We start from the raw sequence: 18,637 nt of genomic DNA on the forward strand, positions 1-18,637 counted from the left end.
GAAATGTGATGATACGTATTTCTCCTCCGTACTCGAGGCATCACAACAACGTTTCACCAGACAACGCCAGTCAACTGCTGTTTGTGTTTGAGAAATCGGTTGGAAACTTTCCTCATGTCAGCACGTCGTAGGTGCCGAGACAGGCACCAACCTTGTGTGAATGCTCTGAAAAACTAATCATTTGCATATCACAGCATCTCCTTGCTGTCAGTTAAATTTCGCGTCTGTAGCATGTCATCTTCGTGGTGTAGCAATTTTAATGGCCAGTAGTGTATAAGATCTTATTGCCACAGAAAATGCCAGAGACTACTTGGAACGGTTGGTGAAACGTAGAAATCAATATCACGCGATTTGTTTATCTAAGGGGTTTAATGATCACTTTTACTGAATAAGAGGAAGAAAAATGTGCAACATCTTGTTCTCCGAACTGCGCCTACTATCAAAGCTGGATTCAGAGCTACACGGTAACACTGTGATATCTCCTGGGGATCAGTAATTTTGTGTGGTGAGCTTATCTTCTTATGCGTAGTGGCGAGAGAAATTGTAAAAATCCTGTAGCTATCGAACTCCGACGTGTGCGATACCCTATTTTCTTTCTTGCACCAGGTATCTTCATACAGACAACCACCATTCAAATACCAGTTTCGTAATGAGAAACTCTCTACGTAATCTTTCCTTATACACAGAACGCAGACGGCGTTACTCAAGCTTACCTTAATTCCAACCAACTTTGGGCAGTCGTTATGAAAAACTAACAATTTGGATATATAAGAATGCATATCACTTATCGCTGTTTTGATGTTTGTTACAAGCGACCAGCATGTTGCAGTTTTAATGATCAGCAGTGTGCCTATGAATATATTCATTAGTTTAGGGACGTCCTCGAAAATAGTGGACACAAGTAGCTAATTATACTCAAAAAATGCTTTGGATTTTGTGAAATTTTGAAAATACTTTGAATTCTGAAAAACTAATGATATACACAGGTGTTAAAAAAGTCATGCGATAGCGATATGTACATATACAGATGATGATAGAATCGCGTACACGAGGTATAAAAGGGCAATGCACTGGTGGAGCTGTCTTTTGAACTCAGGTGATTCATGTGAAGAAGTTTTTGAGGTGATCATGGCCGCACGATTGGAATTAACAGACATTGAACGCGGAGAGGTAGCCAAAACTAGACGCATGGGACATTCCTTTTCGGAAATTATTATGGAATTCAACGTTCCGAAATCCACAGCGTCTAGAGTGAGCCAAGAATACCATATTTCTGGCCTTTCCTCCCACTATGGATAGCACAGTGGCCGACGGCTTTTGCTTAACGAGCGACAGCACCGGAGTTAGCGTAGGGTTGCCAAAACTAAGAAAAAAAAAAAAATGGTTCAAATGGCTCTGAGCACTATGCGACTTAACTTCTGAGATCATCAGTCGCCTAGAACTTAGAACTAATTAAACCTAACTAACCTACGGACATCACACACATCCATGCCCGAGGCAGGATTCGAACCTGCGACCGTAGCGGTCGCTCGGCTCCAGATTGTAGCGCCTAGAACCGCACGGTCGCTCCGGCCGGCGCCAGAGCTAAGAGACAAGTAACACTGCGCACTGCGTGAAATAACTGCAGAAATCAATATGGGACGTGTCCGTTAGCACAGATCGGAGAAATTTGACGTTAATGGACTATGGCAGCAGACGAAGCAGAGGACCGAGCCGAGTGCCTTTGCTATCGGCACGACACAGCCTGCAGCGCCTCTCCTGAGCTCATGACCATATCGGTAAGACCATAGGCGACTGGAGAACAGTGGCCTCGTCAGATGAATCCCAAGTTCTGTCGGTAAAAGCTTACGGTAAGATTCGAGTGCGGCGCAAACTCCACGAAGCCATGGACCCAAGTTTTCAACAAGCCACTGTGCAGGTGGGCGATGGCTCCATTATGGTGTGGGCTGTATTTACGTGGAATGGACTGGATTCTCTGATTCAACTAAACCGATCATTGATTGGGAATGGTTATCTTCGACTGCTTGTAGACTATTTGCAGCCATTCATGGACTTCATGATCCCAAAAAGCGATGGAATTTTTATGGAGGACCGTGTGCCCAGTGGGGGTACGACTGTTCACGATTGCGAGCGAATGATTTAGCTATCCAGATCCCCCGACATGAATTACGAGTACTCTGCAGAAACTTCGCTGGGAAGCCCTTACAATCTTCTATACAGTTCCGATCTCCACCCACACGATTTCTATATTTTTGAAGCCCTGGAGTAAGATATTCGTGCCCATTGATTTGCTTCGGACGAAGAAGTGAACGACAGGGTGAGTCATGGTTCCGCAGACAACAGCAAACATTTTTCAATGAAGACAACGGCCATATCGTCTCACAGTGGGATAAATATATTAACAGTTATGGAAATTATTTTTGAAATAATAAATAGTTCACTTAATTATTTTCCTATCTGTGTCTTTTTCATTTGTCTCCCCCTTAAGGTTATGCGTCAGTGATATATAAGAGCCTAAGATATTTTGTCCCAGGGAAACAAAGCGAAGACCTCCAGCTACTTAAAGGACAAATGACAATTAAAACCAGTGTTATACTCAAGGAAAGTAAGGCTGCATTCCGTATTAGGAGTTGCTCCAAAGTCATCCACTATGTTCCATGGGAACGACCTTGTGGATGCGCAAAGGTAGGCTGGAATGCTGCAAGAACGCAAGGTGACTTCCTTCCTCCTATACATAAAAGACTTGACAGATGACATGTAACATCAGTGAATACTAACCAGAGCTGACGTCGCAACGACAGACAATTACGTTATATAAAATGTACTATATCGGGATTAGCGAGAGGTTTTCGGATAAGAAAAGGTTAAATTAAACTCTAGATGACTAAGCTGTGCACTTGTCAGATTCTTCGGAAAAAATTAATGGAGTTTAACGCTTCCATTGAGGTGATCGCCTAAGAACCGCTGGTACGGCCGATTTTTGAGTGCTTTTCGTCAGTGTGTAGTCGTCAACAAGAAGAGTGGAAGAGATGAAAAATTCTCGCAGAGCTACTCTATTCATCACTTATATGTGCAGTCAGCGCGAGTACGTCACAGATATTCCCCACAGAGATGCTACAGAAACGGTTTACTTCTAAAATTCCTACATTTTACGTAATGGCAAGAGCCAAGAACCGTATAGCTTATACTTTCGGACTTCCGCAGACGTGGCGACGATCGTTCTTTCCACATATCACATACCATTCGGAACTGGATTAGAAAAGAGAAAATGGGGGGTGAGGGGTTCAGGGAGGGGTCAGGGAGAAGGTGAAGCGAAGGGTCTGGTTCAAATGGCTCTGAGCACTATGGGACTTAACATCTGAGGTCATCAGTCCCCTAGAACTTAGAACTACTTAAACCTAACTAACCTAAGGACATCACACACATCCATGCCCGAGGCAGGATTCGAACCTGCGACCAGCAGCAGCAGCGCGGTGGAGGACTGAAGCGCTTAGAACCGCTCTACCACAACGGCCGGCGTGAAGGGTCTGTTACACTACATATTCTCCGCCACAAAGAGTACTGTGGTTTCCGCAGTACTTACGAGGATACGTTGATGAAGTGGGCACACGTTAGTTATTTTTAACCTATCATCTCCGAATAATTGCAGCATAACCCACAAGGATCTAAAGTAGTTCGCACTGTATGAAGACAAATGCAAAATAATGCATATAAATTGTACGCGTTACTAGAAATATACATTTAAAGCATTGACAATAAACCTTTGGAGACTAAACATCTAAGAGCAATTCTACGAAACATTACGAAGGTTAGAAAAAAGTGTAGGGCGTGAGAGTGTATATGGAGTAAGTCTCAGGAGAGTAGCGCCTCTTCAAGAGAAACGCTTTAAAACTTCCGAGTCCTAATTTTGTGCACTGCTTTAGTATTCGGAATTTTCATCAGATGCGAAGGAAAAATTGAGAGATAATGTTGTAGATACAAGGTTTCTGAAAACTGAACTGATGAGTTATTGTAACTGTCTGCCCACTGATTCCCATTTAGCTGGAACACTTGACCTCACCTGCTAATTTCCTGTTGTCTTTACCATGCCGTCAAAAGCCTTTGTTTCGTCTAGTATGCGTTTCTGGTAGCTAAAAAGAATATTTATAGGCGACAGCAGGGGAAATATAGAGAGCAGACGACAGACAGACTGGTATAAATTTAAATACATTGATCGAAAAACTCATTGGAATGGGAGATAGCTTGTTACAATATAAAAACAGTTATTCCGTCCGTAATTAAACGAAATCTGGCACGAAAATGTCTTGCCGCAGTTCAAGACAAATAAAGCAAGGAGCTTGTGTATAACTCGGTCAGCTCATGTCTAGAGAGAAAGTGTACTGGGGCTACATTAAAATGATTACTGGTATGTTGGTATGTTGGGGCTTATGGGCGCTCCCAGAAGAACCTACGTGACTGGGGCCCATGAGGGGCAGCACCAATTACCTATAGCGAAAGCACGTCGACCTTTATGACACCTACCAATCCGAATGCCAACGGCTGCATCACTATGGAATCATAACCGAAATACTCGCGGCAGTATTACCAATCAAAGCTGCGTATACACTGGCTGCGCTTTTCATAGCTGTCGCAAAATGCAGGAAGCATGCACACGGACCTGAAAATGGGGGGGGGGGGCAACACTCGCCATAGCAAGGACAACAACGTGCTGCAACCATAAACTGCGACCGATTGATATGGCGACCTCCTTTCTCGACACTTGTTAACGCCCGACGCAGCACCACAGTGGTCTATGCGTCCGCCGGCAGGAAGGATGCCCCATGGCCAACCAAACCAGAGTGGCAGTTACTGATTGCTCCGGCCACCGAAGCCAAACTTCATGTAGCTGGGTGCACTAAAGAGGGGGCCATTCCGAGAAAGGCGGTACTCTAGTTCCGCGAAGTAGCCGTGGCTTGGATTTCCAAGTAAAAGTTCGGCCACCCTATTCCGCCCCCACGAGAAGACAGCCTTCTAATTAGGCAAGCCGACGGTAGTCTCTAATTGCTGGAGATAATTGGTGTGATACCATTTATTCCACAATTAATTCCACCGCCTTTCGTAATAATAGTTAGATCAACCTCCGTCATTCGTAGTTTTGTGAACAATCCGAATCTGCGATCATAAATGTGAATTAACTTTTATTTAAACATTCTCTCTCTGTTAGGAAGCTGCACGGGGTGCAGTCGGTTCTTCGGCAAGATCGGTAGAGAAAAGTTTCTACTGTAAAATATTAGGAATATTATGAGACTTTCAGTTAAAATGTCTATTGCAGACATGCTCAGTTAAATTAAATGGGCATGAAAGATTGGTTGTTCTTGTGAAATTTGATTTTTCAGTACCTTTAGGGTCTACATTTTCAGACATTATTAAATAATTCTAGAGGCTTGATCGTACATGTCGTATGCGCATATGTTGACAATATGAGGTAGACTGTGCAAACAAAGATATACGGAAAGTCAGATGAGAAGGATGCACGATCAACAATTCTCTTAATAATTTGCAACGTGTACTTTGCTTGTGTGTGTGTGTGTGTGTGTGTGTGTGTGTGTGTGCGCGCGCGCGCGCGCGCTCTAATCTACATTTAACTGATTTGGCTCCTGGACCTACCAATTTCATTAAGGTTTTTCCAACTGATTGAAGCAAATCTACGATGTTTCACGTACGATGCAAGCACCGTGTCAGGTGTTGTATGGGAACGGGTACTGTGAAGGAGCCTCCAATTGTCGCATAGGCCGTGGACCGTTCCTTATACTGTGGCAGGAAACCGTGCGACTTAAGAGCGGCGTACGAGGGAACTCGGAGAAAATCGTTGCGCATTTAAAACTGGAGTGTCAGTGGAACCTGCTGACAGAGCCGTGGTCAAACTAAAACGGAAAGCTTACATAGCAATGGTAGAGCATCGATTGTCCAGTTTAGCTGCTGTTGCTCGACGTTATTGTTGGAACTGACTGTTGTAATCTGTGCTTGATGGAGACAGTGACCTAGGAAATTTTTCGCGATGAAGCATGGCTGTTTTTACCAGGGCGTGTAAACTCGTGTAACAGCAGACGCTGGAGTTCTGAAAATGGTCATCAGCCATATCAAAAGCATCGTGCATCACGATGAAAGAGCACAAACAATCAATGCATCTCTGACAGTGATACGAGAACGTACCTATTGTCAAAAAATCTCACAACAGTATCATAGCATTCTCCTGCATGAAATACCATGGGTATTTTTTTTATGTGTTAGTTCTCCGAAAAGAAGATTATAGTATATTGTTCACATACCTGTCAGACGTTAATACTTTCGCCCAATAATAATGCTTTCACAAAGCGCACAACATGTTGCTGTAACTGATGAGGTTTTCATGAACTCCAACACTGATAATTGTTTGAGTTCAAGTAGCCCAATAAGAGCAATCAAATTAAACTTTTTGTTTCCAGAAACTTTTCAGTCTCAAATATGTATGATTTACATATGCAAACTGAAGCGACCAACAAACATTTGTACCAAGGGCGTGTTTCGAAACCAGGTCTTCTTCTCATTTGGTCGATGTGGTAGTCAGTATGCCACACTGGCACTTTGGCTTTGCACAACAGCACAGACTTCCCTAGCACACCTCCCTCCTCAACCCAAATTCCCATTCACACCTCAGCCCACTTGGTACACCTTATAAATTCGAACAGTACAGCATAGGCTCTCCAACTGTGTTGGAATTGCACTTCAGCATCGAACAAAACGGGAGCTCCTGCCTCACACCAACGCCAGAAACCTTTTCAAGTCTCAGACATCTATGATGTACGAGGGCTATCCAAAAAGTACATTACGTTTAGGAATTAAAAATAAATAAAGTAATGGATTTTTTTATTACATACAGATGATAGCCACACTTAAATACTACTTTTCTACATAGTTGCCATTTAAATTAAGGCACCTATCATAGCGATGAACAAGCTTGGAAATACCTTCGTCGTAAAATCCGGACGCCTGCGCCTTCAACCACGTGGTTACCTCTTCTTGAAGCTGAGCGTCGTCATCAAAAAGCTGCATAGCCAACCACTTCTTCATTGCTGGCAATAAGTGGAAGTCGCTCGGTGCCAGGTCGGGACCGTACCGTGGATGAGGAAACAACTCCCACTTAAGAGATTCGAGAACTTCACGAGTGGCATTTGCCGTGTGGGCCCGGGCGTTGTCGTGAATCAGCAATATCTTTGAGCCCAACTTTCCCCTACGCTTGTTTTGTATTGCTCTTCTGAGGTTGTGCAGAGTTTGGCAATACCTTTGAGAATTTATTGTAGTGCCTCTTTCCAGGAAATCCACAAAAATCACACCTTTTCTGTCCCAAAAGAAGAGGTAACCACGTGGTTTGATGCGCAGGCGGTCGAATTTTACGACGAAGGAATTTCCAAGCTCGTCCATCGCTACGATAAGTGCCTTAATTTAAATGGCAACTATGTAGAAAAGTAGTATTTAAGTGTGGCTTTCAATTGTATATAATAAAAAATTCCAATACTTTATTTATTTTTAATTCCAAAACGTAATGTACTTTTTGGATAACCCTCGTATATATGCAGAAGGAAGCAATGAATGAAAACTTCTACCAAGGCCGGGATTCGAACCTGGGTCAACTGCTCACCAGTCAGATGCGCTTAGCACTATGCCCCTCTAGCACAGTGGCTCTGCAGGACTGTACGCTTTGGGGAAAGAGATCTGATAGCGTAGTCCATGCACTTTTACGAGCCACTGTGTCAGGTTGGTGTAGTGGTTAGCGCATATGCCTGGTGAGCAGAGACCTGGGTTCTAATCCAAACCTTGGTACAAATTTTTGTTCGCCGTTTCAGTCTGCAAATAAACATCACCGAAAACAGAAGTTACATTTCTTCAGGAGAAAGAGCATTTCAAGATCTAGCTCCTCACTACTCGCAGACTGCAATAGTCAGCTGCAGCACTGACACTCAGCATCATCATCTGAATTAGTCAGTCTACCCCTACTGTTTACTTATAAGGCTTCAGTGTGTGTACAGTTGTGTGGGCAGATGCGACTGACACACCAATCAAAACTGCTACATGGCACAACATCTTCGCGTACTTTCCAAGACCACTCCTAACTCGTCCAGCTTATTGTCGGTTACAACCAAGAAACCAGCTAACATAACCCGAGGACTGGGCCACAGCCTATACAGTGATCAGAGACTTCGTTGCGGTTGCTGGTTCCAGCGCAATGTCAGACACAGAGGGTCATACGTGGAACACCTATATGTAGAATGTCACCTTCAAAATACCCATAAAAATTTCCTTCTCACATCTCTGGGAAAATAAAGCACACAACGCGTTGTCCCTTTGGTCTTGGTATAGTGGTGCAACCTTGCAAAACTCAAGCGTACGATCGATACCCACCATGTGGGTTATAAATCTGCTGATGCTTTCAAACTAATGGTTGAACCAGTAGTACAAATGTGTGTAACGGATGCGTCTGAAGCAAACTGGAACTGTGTTCACAGCATATTAAAGCCTTCACGTATCCTACAGATTTGCTCCCTACCTCAGCCTCTCATCTCTGCCAGTCGATGATGATCGTTGCACAACCTACGAAAAAGATTTTTCACGTGTGGACAACAGCTGCAGTACAGAGATGTGTAGCGTGAAACTTGCATCATCCCAGCCTCTGCGCCCCTGGCCTACCTTGAGGTAACGGTTGCATCGGAGTACGTCATATCTTACTCTCTGCTGTTACTGGTCGAGCGTGTTCTTTCAGCAGCACGACCTGGGTGCCCCTTTCCTTTCGTAAACCATTAACCTCGGCTGCTGGAGCGTCGGTGACGGACGGAGTATAAGAAGTCTGCGATAGATGCTCGTCCTCCGGAGAGGATCTCTCCCACTTCTATAGCCAGTGATTGCTGAAAGTAAAAGTCGAGACTTTCGTCTGTAGAGGTTATACTGCAGATTCCTCATCCGTTGTAAAGCAGTCTAAAGCGTTTTCCGAAGCTACTTATTTATTCATCGTACAAGTAGTATTGTTTCATTTCGTGTGCCAGTAGGACTACAGACATAAGATGTTCATGCGGAAACGGCAACGAGTGTTTGTAAAGTTGGAGATTACCAGAGAAACACGATCAACCAAAACGTGCATCACCTTGCAAGAGAAAGCAACTAAGTTGAATTTGGGGAAGTCGATTATCAGCACTTTAAGGGCTGTTAAAATGATGTTGTCATTCAGAATTAAGCAATTCTCTGTAAAATTAAAGTATTTGGTAATTTGACAGTATCTTGAGATTAATAAACTATTTGTTTTCCAGCTTATTATATACTCCCGTGAGCATGAAGATCACTATGGACTGAAATCAATATTATTCTGTTAAAAGAAACTACTGAATTACTCGGTCGACAAATGCAACCTAAAATAAATGATTGGGTCAGAGTTTCCAGAGCGTTCCCTGTAAAGCAACCTTCCTTCGCAAGGATACCAAGCGATATTTCAACAGGTGCCGCATTCCGTAGCTGGTAACACGCATTCTATCGACCCTAGGTGAAAAGGTGAGCTGTATTGGTGTCGCTTCACAGATACACGTATTACAGAGTAGTGAAGTTTCGCAAGCCCATGAATCTCTTGTATAATGTCCAGTGTAGAAAGACGGTGTTACGTCAGAATACTGGGCCCTGGAAAGCTCCCTGACTGTGAATACACCTGTAAGTATCAATGGGTTTTGAATTTAAAATCGACGGTGACGACGACGACGACGACAGAAGCAGCAACTGCTAGAAGCAGACATTGGCGTCCTGTTTTGAGAATAGGGGCGGTTCAGATAGAACAGGAAAGCCATTCTTAAATCTGAGTCATGATCAAAGAATGCCCTCGTTCTCACGGGACTAATATGGGAGGCCACCAGATCAATAAAACCAAAGCAAAAAAATAATCAAAACTAACCCATCTCCTCCAAAAGCGACCCAGCTCCGATCATTGCGATATGTGGCGTTTTTCGCTGTGGATAAGTGTTGTCGCTAATGTGTGTTGAAAAATTATTTTCCATTTCGTGCTTCTGCTGAGAGCTGCTGCGACTCACCTCGAGTTTCCACCTATAATTCAGAGAAAGAGTAGCTCAGATCACAACACACACGAGTGTGATGGAGCTCGATACAGGGTAAGCATAATCGATTACTGATGATGGAAGAAATCTTCCTGGAGGATGTTGGGCGACAAGGGAAGCTGCAGGTTTAAAGTTCCTGGTTTGCAACGTCAAGGATTAGATCCCAAACTTCTCCTCGGTTTACTTGTGACACTATTGATGGAGACTCACCTCCCGTCACCTAGGGCCGTTACCCACAGTGCAGTCCTGGATTCTATTCAAACCAGTAGACTGTATACTGGTTCGGGATTTTACCATATTCTTTCCTTTTGTTTCATAATCATTGACAGCAAAATCAACACAAGGGTACACTATACAATCATCCACACGATATGCTAATACAGGGTGAAAATAATTAATAGCAGAAACTGACTCAGGGTAAAGTATACAATAATAGAAGCTAAAACGTTCTAGTACACATGGGTCCGCACGCTAGGCATATGTGAATGTTGACTTCAGCATGAAATATTGTCCTAGTTAGTCCAAAAGTATTTGAAAAGTACACTTCTGAATTAAATACGCATCTGACTGGGCTCAAAGTTCACGCAAGACTTACTTCAACAAAAGATACTGCTTCAACATACACATGTTACAATTCACTGTACACTAGTCCTTGTCAAATAAGGTGTTTCATCTGTCGTTGCAGTACTGAACTCTTCTTTGCTGTGAGTTACGAATTGTTTCAAACACCTGCTGAGTGTGTTGTATATCTACATAAGAGGCTGTACAATTTGCTGATTCAGTTCTTCACCCTTATCAACAGGAGTGCTTTCAAGATGACTTCAGGCAGGAAAATCCAGAGGAGTGCGGTCACGTGACCTTGGAGGCCAAAATGTAGTTCCAGCCCAACCTATCCATCTTGTGATTTGATCCCTTATAAATGGTTTTTGAATGGTTTTTTTTATAAACAAACCTCTCCATTTTGGCACACACAAGCGCGTTAGATGGTACCGTGACACAGTCTCGGCCGCGTGGTTTAAGGCGTCATGTCACGGATTGCGCGGCCCCTCCCGCCGGAGGTTCGAGTCCTCCCTCGACGATGTGTATGTGTAGTTCTTACCATAAGTTAGTTTAAGTACTGTGTAAGTCTCTGAACCGATCATCTCAGCAGTCTGATCCCTTAGAATTTTACACACATTTGAACATTTTTGCTACATTTTCCGAGATGGTCCATAGGGTCAATTTGAGCCCAATCAAACGAGGACTTACTAAAAAGGTTTGCTGGGATGTTTTGACTGTTTAACAACAAAGTTCGTCAAACAGTCTTGAAATTAAGATGTTATTTTATTTTATTTTCGCTACCGTTTTGGTAATTCATTATACCATCTTCAGGCCCTACAGCTCTCGAAAATAATCGATACTGGCATACTAGGGCCATATGCTTCTGGACGCTGTGAATTCGTAGCTCTACTTCCTTCGAAAACGACTGCCGTCCTGAACATTGCATAATTAATTGCCGAAACTGGTAGCGAAAATTGAATAACATCTCAATTGACGGCTGTTTCGAGAATTTGATTGTTAAATACTTGATCAGCCTCTGTCGCATGCCCACAGTGGATCAACAGAGACAGTTTTTATTGCCTTCACTGTTAATCACACACCTGGTTAAACGTGGGTGTTAAACACCGCTTCTGGGATGAGGAGATTCGCCGGACACAGATCGAATACGCTAGGGGGATTAATGACGATCGTCATGGTGCCAGCCAGCATGGATGTGGTTTTTGGGTGGTTTCCTACATCCCACTAAGTGAATACCGGGCTGGTTCCCAAGTCCCACCTCAGTTACATGATTCGCGAACATTTAGAACGCTTTCGCTTACATTCACTTGAACAGCACTACACGCAAACAGTTGGGGTCCACATATTCCGTCCCGGAGTGTTACGGGGTGGCGACAGGAAGGGCATCCAGCCACACCTAAGTACGCCACATTCGTTAATAATCATACGGAAGCAACGCCGGTACAAAGAAAAGAAGAGGTTTTCTTTGTTAATCACGATTCATCCTATACACAGTTGATACTTTATAATATATAGGTGACAGCCAACCGCGAACCATCTCTAATAAGTGAAAATAAGCGTTGATATCGGTCCGCTCGTATATGTGTTACAGAGATCAACAAAGTTTGTTTCCAAGTCATACATCCTTTTATTGCCGTCCATTGTATAACTACTGTATGACATGATTTACTCACTGTTCGTCAAGTTTCCCTCTTGGATTCGACTTAAGGACGCGTTACGGGCAGCTATTATGTAATGTACTGTTCAGTGTTCTTGAAAGTGTATGATTTCTCAAAATCGTCGGCAGCATGGCTGTAGAAAACTGAAGATTCCAGGAATTTTTATGCTGGAATGTTGGCTCACTTGCAACGGCACTATCAGAGTGGAGACGACACCGTGGATAAGCCACTAAACTCGCAGAAAGTGTCTTGAAATGAGGATATGAGATGAACATCAACAAAAGCAAAACGAGGATAATGTAATGTAGTCAAATTAAGTCGGATGATTCTGAGGGAATTAGATTAGGAAATGAGACACTTAAAGTAGTAAAGGATTTTTGCTATTTGGGGAGCAAAATAACGGATGATGGTCGAAGTAGAGAGGATATAAAATGTTGACTGGCAATGGCAAGGAAAGCGTTTCTGAAGAAGAGAAATTTGTTAACATTGAGTATAGATTTAAGTGTCAGGAAGTCGTTCTGAAAGTATTTGTATGGAGCGTAGCCACGTATGGAAGTGAAACATGGACGATAAATAGTTTGGACAAGAAGAGAATAGAAGCTTTCGAAATGTGGTGCTACAGAAGAATGCTGAAGATTAGATAGGTCATATAACTAAAGAGGAGGTACTGAATAGAACGGAGGAGAAGAGGAGTTTGTGAAACATCTTGACTAGAAAAAGGGATCGGTTAGTAGGACATGTTCTGAGGCATCAAGGGATCATCAATTTAGTATTGGAGGGAAGCGTGGAGGATAAAAATCGTCGAGGGAGACCAAGAGATGAATACACAAAAACAGATTCTGAAGGATGTAGATTGCAGTAGGCACTGGGATATGAAGAAGCTTGCAGAGGATAGAGTAGCTTGGAGAGCTGCATCAAACCAGTCTCAGGACTGAAGACCACAACAACAACAAGTAGTTCTAAGTTCTAGGGAAACTGATGACGTCAGAATTTAAGTCCCATAGTGGTCAGAGTCATTTTTTCATCCAGAATTATTCAGCTTTTCGTGGTTCCAGTAAACTGACTGACGCGAACGCTGGTATGGTTCCCTCTAACGGGTTACTGAATTCCGTTACTACCCATGCCCAAATCCCGGCTTGAGCTCCGTTTCTGACGAATTCGCCTTCGATGAGACTTTAAAACTAGTTGCCCATTTTGAAACCGCATTACACTGCGCAACCCTCCTATTCTCGCAAGAAAACCTGATATTCTGTAGTGAGATATCTCTGCTGTAACGAATCCGCGCGACCATTCGGCGAGGAACTGACCTCGACACATACTCACTCGTTCAGCCCAAGACATGGCATGGCGAATACATCACTGGCAGTGCAGATATTACCTGGATAGAACATCTGCTTGGTTGGGTATTTTTTTTCCTCTGGAGGTTATCGCAGAACATTACGTTGGAGTACGGCAAAGCATACTGATATATGTACTTGTGATACATGGTGATGTAGCAAGTACTCTTAACTGTAGTTGAGGAAGTTACGAGGTAGTTCAGACATGACGTGTAGGCGAGAAGCCCATAAGAAAGAGGGACTGATCTGTTCCTGTGAGCGAATACGTTTGTTTTGTGGTTAGAGGACAAAGGTGTGGCGAAAGATTACATTTTCCGCTAAATCTAAACTTTTTTGTACGTCGTCTTTTCGAAGAATGTAAAAGAATTAAAAAAAACACTTCGTCATTTCCGCTCTTAGTATGGACGATGATACCGAGCTCAGCTTTAAATATTTAATGTGTTGGCATCACAGCAACAAATATCTGACGATGCTTATGCCTAATGTAAAGTGTTCAATATAAAAAAAACAGACGTATACGAGCAATAGCGGCTTATTTGCACGTTAATTTCTATCTATCGTTATGTTCTCTGCAGTCAATTCTTCGGTTTCCCGCCTTCAAAGAAGAGCAATTGTCAGAAACATTGAGCTTACCGCAGGGGAGTGTGATAACACCGATATTATGCTCGATGAATGTGAATGACATCCTATATACACCTCTCTTAAGCAATTCATTGAGGACTCCATAGTGTAATTAAATGGAGGAATTTCTGCAGATAATGTTAGGAGTAAACAATATCAACTAATCAAAGACGTAAATAAACATCACGTAAGATGAAGCAAATACTATAAACAGCAGATATTATTCGTCCATATTTACGTCAATGAATCACTGGAATCTGTCACAACCATTAAACAGAGTTCTGCAGAGATATTTAAAATGGATTGAGTGAATAAACTCAATCATTAGAATGTAAAAGACTGAGATTCACTATAATAATCCACTGACATTGAAATTCAATTAAGGAGGGAAGCGTTTAACAGCCCCCACTTTATTTAGTATTTTATACAGTCAGTTCCACAAGCAAGTGTACGCCATAACTTTAAATTTAACGTCCGCAGTGACATCTCTGGTAGTGATCTCGCATCTGAACTCAACGTCCTTTTGCGCAGTTTACAGATAACCGGTGTGACAGCTGAATGTTTTGTTTTGTCTATCGAAGTTTTGGGTATTTGCTCTTATTTACAGCCAGTTTAAATGCTGAAAAATGTGCAATATTTATCAGAAATACCTTCTGAGGTCCGTTAAGAAGCTGTTTGGTTCGAACGAGGCAAACTGGGTGACTCGAGAGGATAATGATCTGAAATATCGCAGCCGTCTCTGTACTGGGTGGACACAAGACAATGCGGTCTTCACGATGGATTGGCCTGCGATGTCTTCGGATACAAACCCGATCGAAATGTTTGGTTGTATATTAAGATGAAGCTTAAAAGAAAGCCGATATATACTTTGAAGCAGCTGTCATAAAATATCAGGACCATATGTAGATCATTACCGACTGAACATGCTATAAATCTCGTGAAAAGCATGCCAAAACAGGTGCGAAGCTATAATCGACGATGGCGGCGATTTGATTAACTATTAGGTAATTGCTCAGTTAGCAATAACATTTATTTTCATGTAGACTTATATTTATGTCTTTTATTTCATACAGATAAAGACGTGCACTTCTTTGTGGAACTGACTATACGTCAGTCTAGATACCTTAGAAGTTGAACTACCAGGATAGGTAGAGAACATTCAGTAAAGAGATTCGCGAACCGTTTCGCGTTTGTTGAGTTACCACAAGAGCGTAACAGAACGGTTTAACAGACGGCTGAAAGATATGCTACGATTGCTACAAGTTACGCATCATGAGCGTGTTTACTCTTAAAATGCTGAACTCGTACGTTGCAAGGAGAATGAAGAAACAACTGTTTCTTCTCACATACATCTAACGTAATGAGCGTGACGCTGCAATTAGCGGCTTTAAAGGAAGCGTACCGACATTCTTTGCACACACCATCCACAAATAGTAAGAGTGAGAGGTGAAATAATACAAGAGCAGTAGATATTTTCTTTCTCACTGGCTAGATTGTTATTTACAGACTGCCAAAACAGGATATTTCTGAGGTTAGAGACGATACTATACGATCAAAACAATTTGCGTGAACTGATGTACCTTCTAGTTCTGACCTGTATGTATTAGAAAGGTTAGAGTAGGTTTAAATCACTATGATGCCAGGAGTAGTTACAAATGCATAATATTGTAACATTATTTAGTCTAATTTACTTCCCATTAGAAAGCACTGTCTTCTGTTTTAGAACACGAAATACGATCCCAAACAAAGTATATCCAATATAGTAATGTTTACAGCAGTGTTCGGCACCTTTTTGTTATTTCCTCTGCCTTGGTGTTGTATATTAACGAGAGGACATTGTCCAACAAATTAAACGCTCTTCAAACAGTAACCACAGAAGAAACCCGTAAACACAGACGTCTCATGAACTTGAAAATAATAGTAACAGACAAACACTGCAATAGGTAGGAAATAATGATTACGTAGAGTTGACAAAATTACCACAAGATGTGAAATGATGAAGGACAGGATCAAGTGACTGGCCTGATCCTGTCCTCAAAGAGATATCTTGCATCGAGAATCGATGGAAATTTTTCTTTGCAAACACGAAATACTTCTCTTACAAGAGGAATTTCCCCTGGTGAGAAGCTAGTTACAGAGCAATGTAGTTATTTTCACTTCTATTTTACTTATTTTTCAGCTTCCCTGGGACCATGGGAAACAAAGCTCCTTGGTCCTGGATGAAGTCAGTACATAGCTTACATTATAAACAATAAATATTACATGATAGAAATGTAAGAGTTTGCACGATTAAATAACACAGTACAGACAAAATTTCTCAACTACAGCGAAGAACTCCTGTACTAAATAGTGTGCCACAAGGAAAGGTTTCAAATTAGGTTTTTAGTTCCACTGGAAGCCTAATGAAAGTGAAACCTGCTGAATACTGTAGTCCAACGCTTAGGGAAGTGTTATCCAAGTGCACTTGGTTTTTCCGACTAGCCCTTACTGAAAGAACGTCGCAGTTCCTTCTGAATCAGTCAGCATCAAATTTCATGGGATGGAGTGTACGACAGCGACTGCAAAGTTAGAATTCTGTCACTTAAGCAATGGCGTATATGAAGTTCCCGAGCTGACACAACAAATCAAATCTGTATGACGGTCCCTTTCTGGGTTAAAAACATTATTGTTGATGGCATGGAGATATGATACATAGGCGGTAATACTATGAAAGTAGGCAAAGTAAAGAAGGCTTCACATTTCCTTGTCATAGGCGAGGGAGATAATTGGTATAGTGAAGGCGACAGCTTTCGTCTTCTGCAGAGTATCTTACAGGTGATGTCTCAAAAGAAAGCTTATCATATTCCCATAGTCCTAAGAATTTAAAAAGGACGTCTTCTCTTGCTCTTTGACAGTAAAGTTTTGGTTTTACAAGTGCTCTGTGTCAAGTATTCTATGGATTATGTTTTGTTACAGGTAAATGTTGATCTGTTCTCCGAAAGGTGAGAGCTGATTTTGAGAGAGAGAGAGAGAGAAGGGGGGAGGAGAGGGGGAGAGAGAAAAGCAATGGACCCAGAACAGAACCGTATGTCACCCTCCAACTTTGCATGTTCCTAGTCATATGCGAAGCCCTACCCCATTTGTTGAGATCGATGGAAAAATTACAAAACGTTACCTGTTCTCCGAGAACCACGTGCTGATGTTATCAACTACCCAATGAGTTAGATCATTTACGTTACGTTCTACTTGTGTCATTTGTAAATAGAAACGTTTTTAACTGTCACGTTTACTTGCGGATCACTGTTATGTATCAAAAAAGCAACGGATCTAGAACAGAGCCCGATGGCACCCCGAATTTTCCGCAATCCCACTCAGGTTCAACTCGCCTTCCTGTTTCCACAATGTCAACTTCTTGGCAGATTAAAACTGTGTGCCGGACCGAGATTCCAACTCGGCATCATTGCCTGTAGAGAGCAATTGCTCTACCGATGAGCTACCCAAGGACGACTCACGACCCGTCCTCACACCTTCACTACCGCCAGTACCTCATCTCCTTTCTTCCAAACTTCACGAATGTTTCGCAGGAGAGCTTCGATGAAGATAAGAGATGATGTACTGGCGGCACTTAAGCTGTGAAGACGAGTTGTAAGTCGTATTTGGATCGCTCAGACGGTAGAGCACATGCCCGCGAAAGGTAAAAGTCCCTAGTTCGAGACTCAGTTCGGCTCACAATCGGCCAAGAAGTTTCGCCTTTCTGTTTGTTGACACTAGTTTAGCTACAGCAACAATGGTCGTCGGTCTCAGTGGGTTTGTAAGTCGTATTTTTCTCCGAGTGGTCCTCAGTACAAATACCACCTCATGATTTACGACTGTTTCTTTTGAATCATCCTGTATCGACGAGCGGGAGAGAAGCAAGTGAATAAGTGAAAGGTGAAAGCGAGGGCAACGTCTGGCAAGCGACAGATGCGGTGTCAGCTGAGCTTACAGGTCTCGGAGCTGTGCTGCAGGTGACGTTCGAGAGACTGACCTGGCAGACATGATTCGCGGCTCCGGGGTGCGATGTGGCGGCGGTGTCGTACTCGCACGCGCGCGCCTGTCTACCAGTATTTATACGAACCGTGCGGTGGCCAGGCCAGCGGGCACGAGGCTGTGCTGGGGGGAGGAGAGGCGCCGCAACATCTCTCCAGCATCCGCGCCGGCAGGTGGGGGGGAGCAGCAGCCACGAGATGAGTGCAGCACAGTGCTCCGGCGACGCTGCCTCAGCGTTCCTCACGTTCACACGGAACCAGTGGCACGAAGCCATCTATACATGTCATAAGTCGCATTCCATAGACCCATGGAGAGTGCTCTGTGGGATGTGGAAAGAAGTCAAAGATAC

At 42.9% G+C, this 18,637-nt stretch overlaps 1 protein-coding gene across 1 annotated transcript in view; it reads right to left on the bottom strand.

The window, feature by feature from the left end:
* Positions 1-18,334, bottom strand: part of LOC126278156 (uncharacterized) — a 157,630-nt gene extending 139,296 nt beyond the window's left edge. The window contains exon 1 of the mRNA XM_049978057.1: positions 18,287-18,334. Coding sequence (XP_049834014.1) covers positions 18,287-18,297 — 11 coding nt within the window. The 5' untranslated portion in view covers positions 18,298-18,334. The remainder of the gene's footprint in view (positions 1-18,286) is intronic.
* Positions 18,335-18,637: the final 303 nt, after the last annotated feature.

Source organism: Schistocerca gregaria, chromosome 6 (assembly GCF_023897955.1).
Source record: "Schistocerca gregaria isolate iqSchGreg1 chromosome 6, iqSchGreg1.2, whole genome shotgun sequence".
NCBI lineage: Eukaryota > Metazoa > Arthropoda > Insecta > Orthoptera > Acrididae > Schistocerca > Schistocerca gregaria.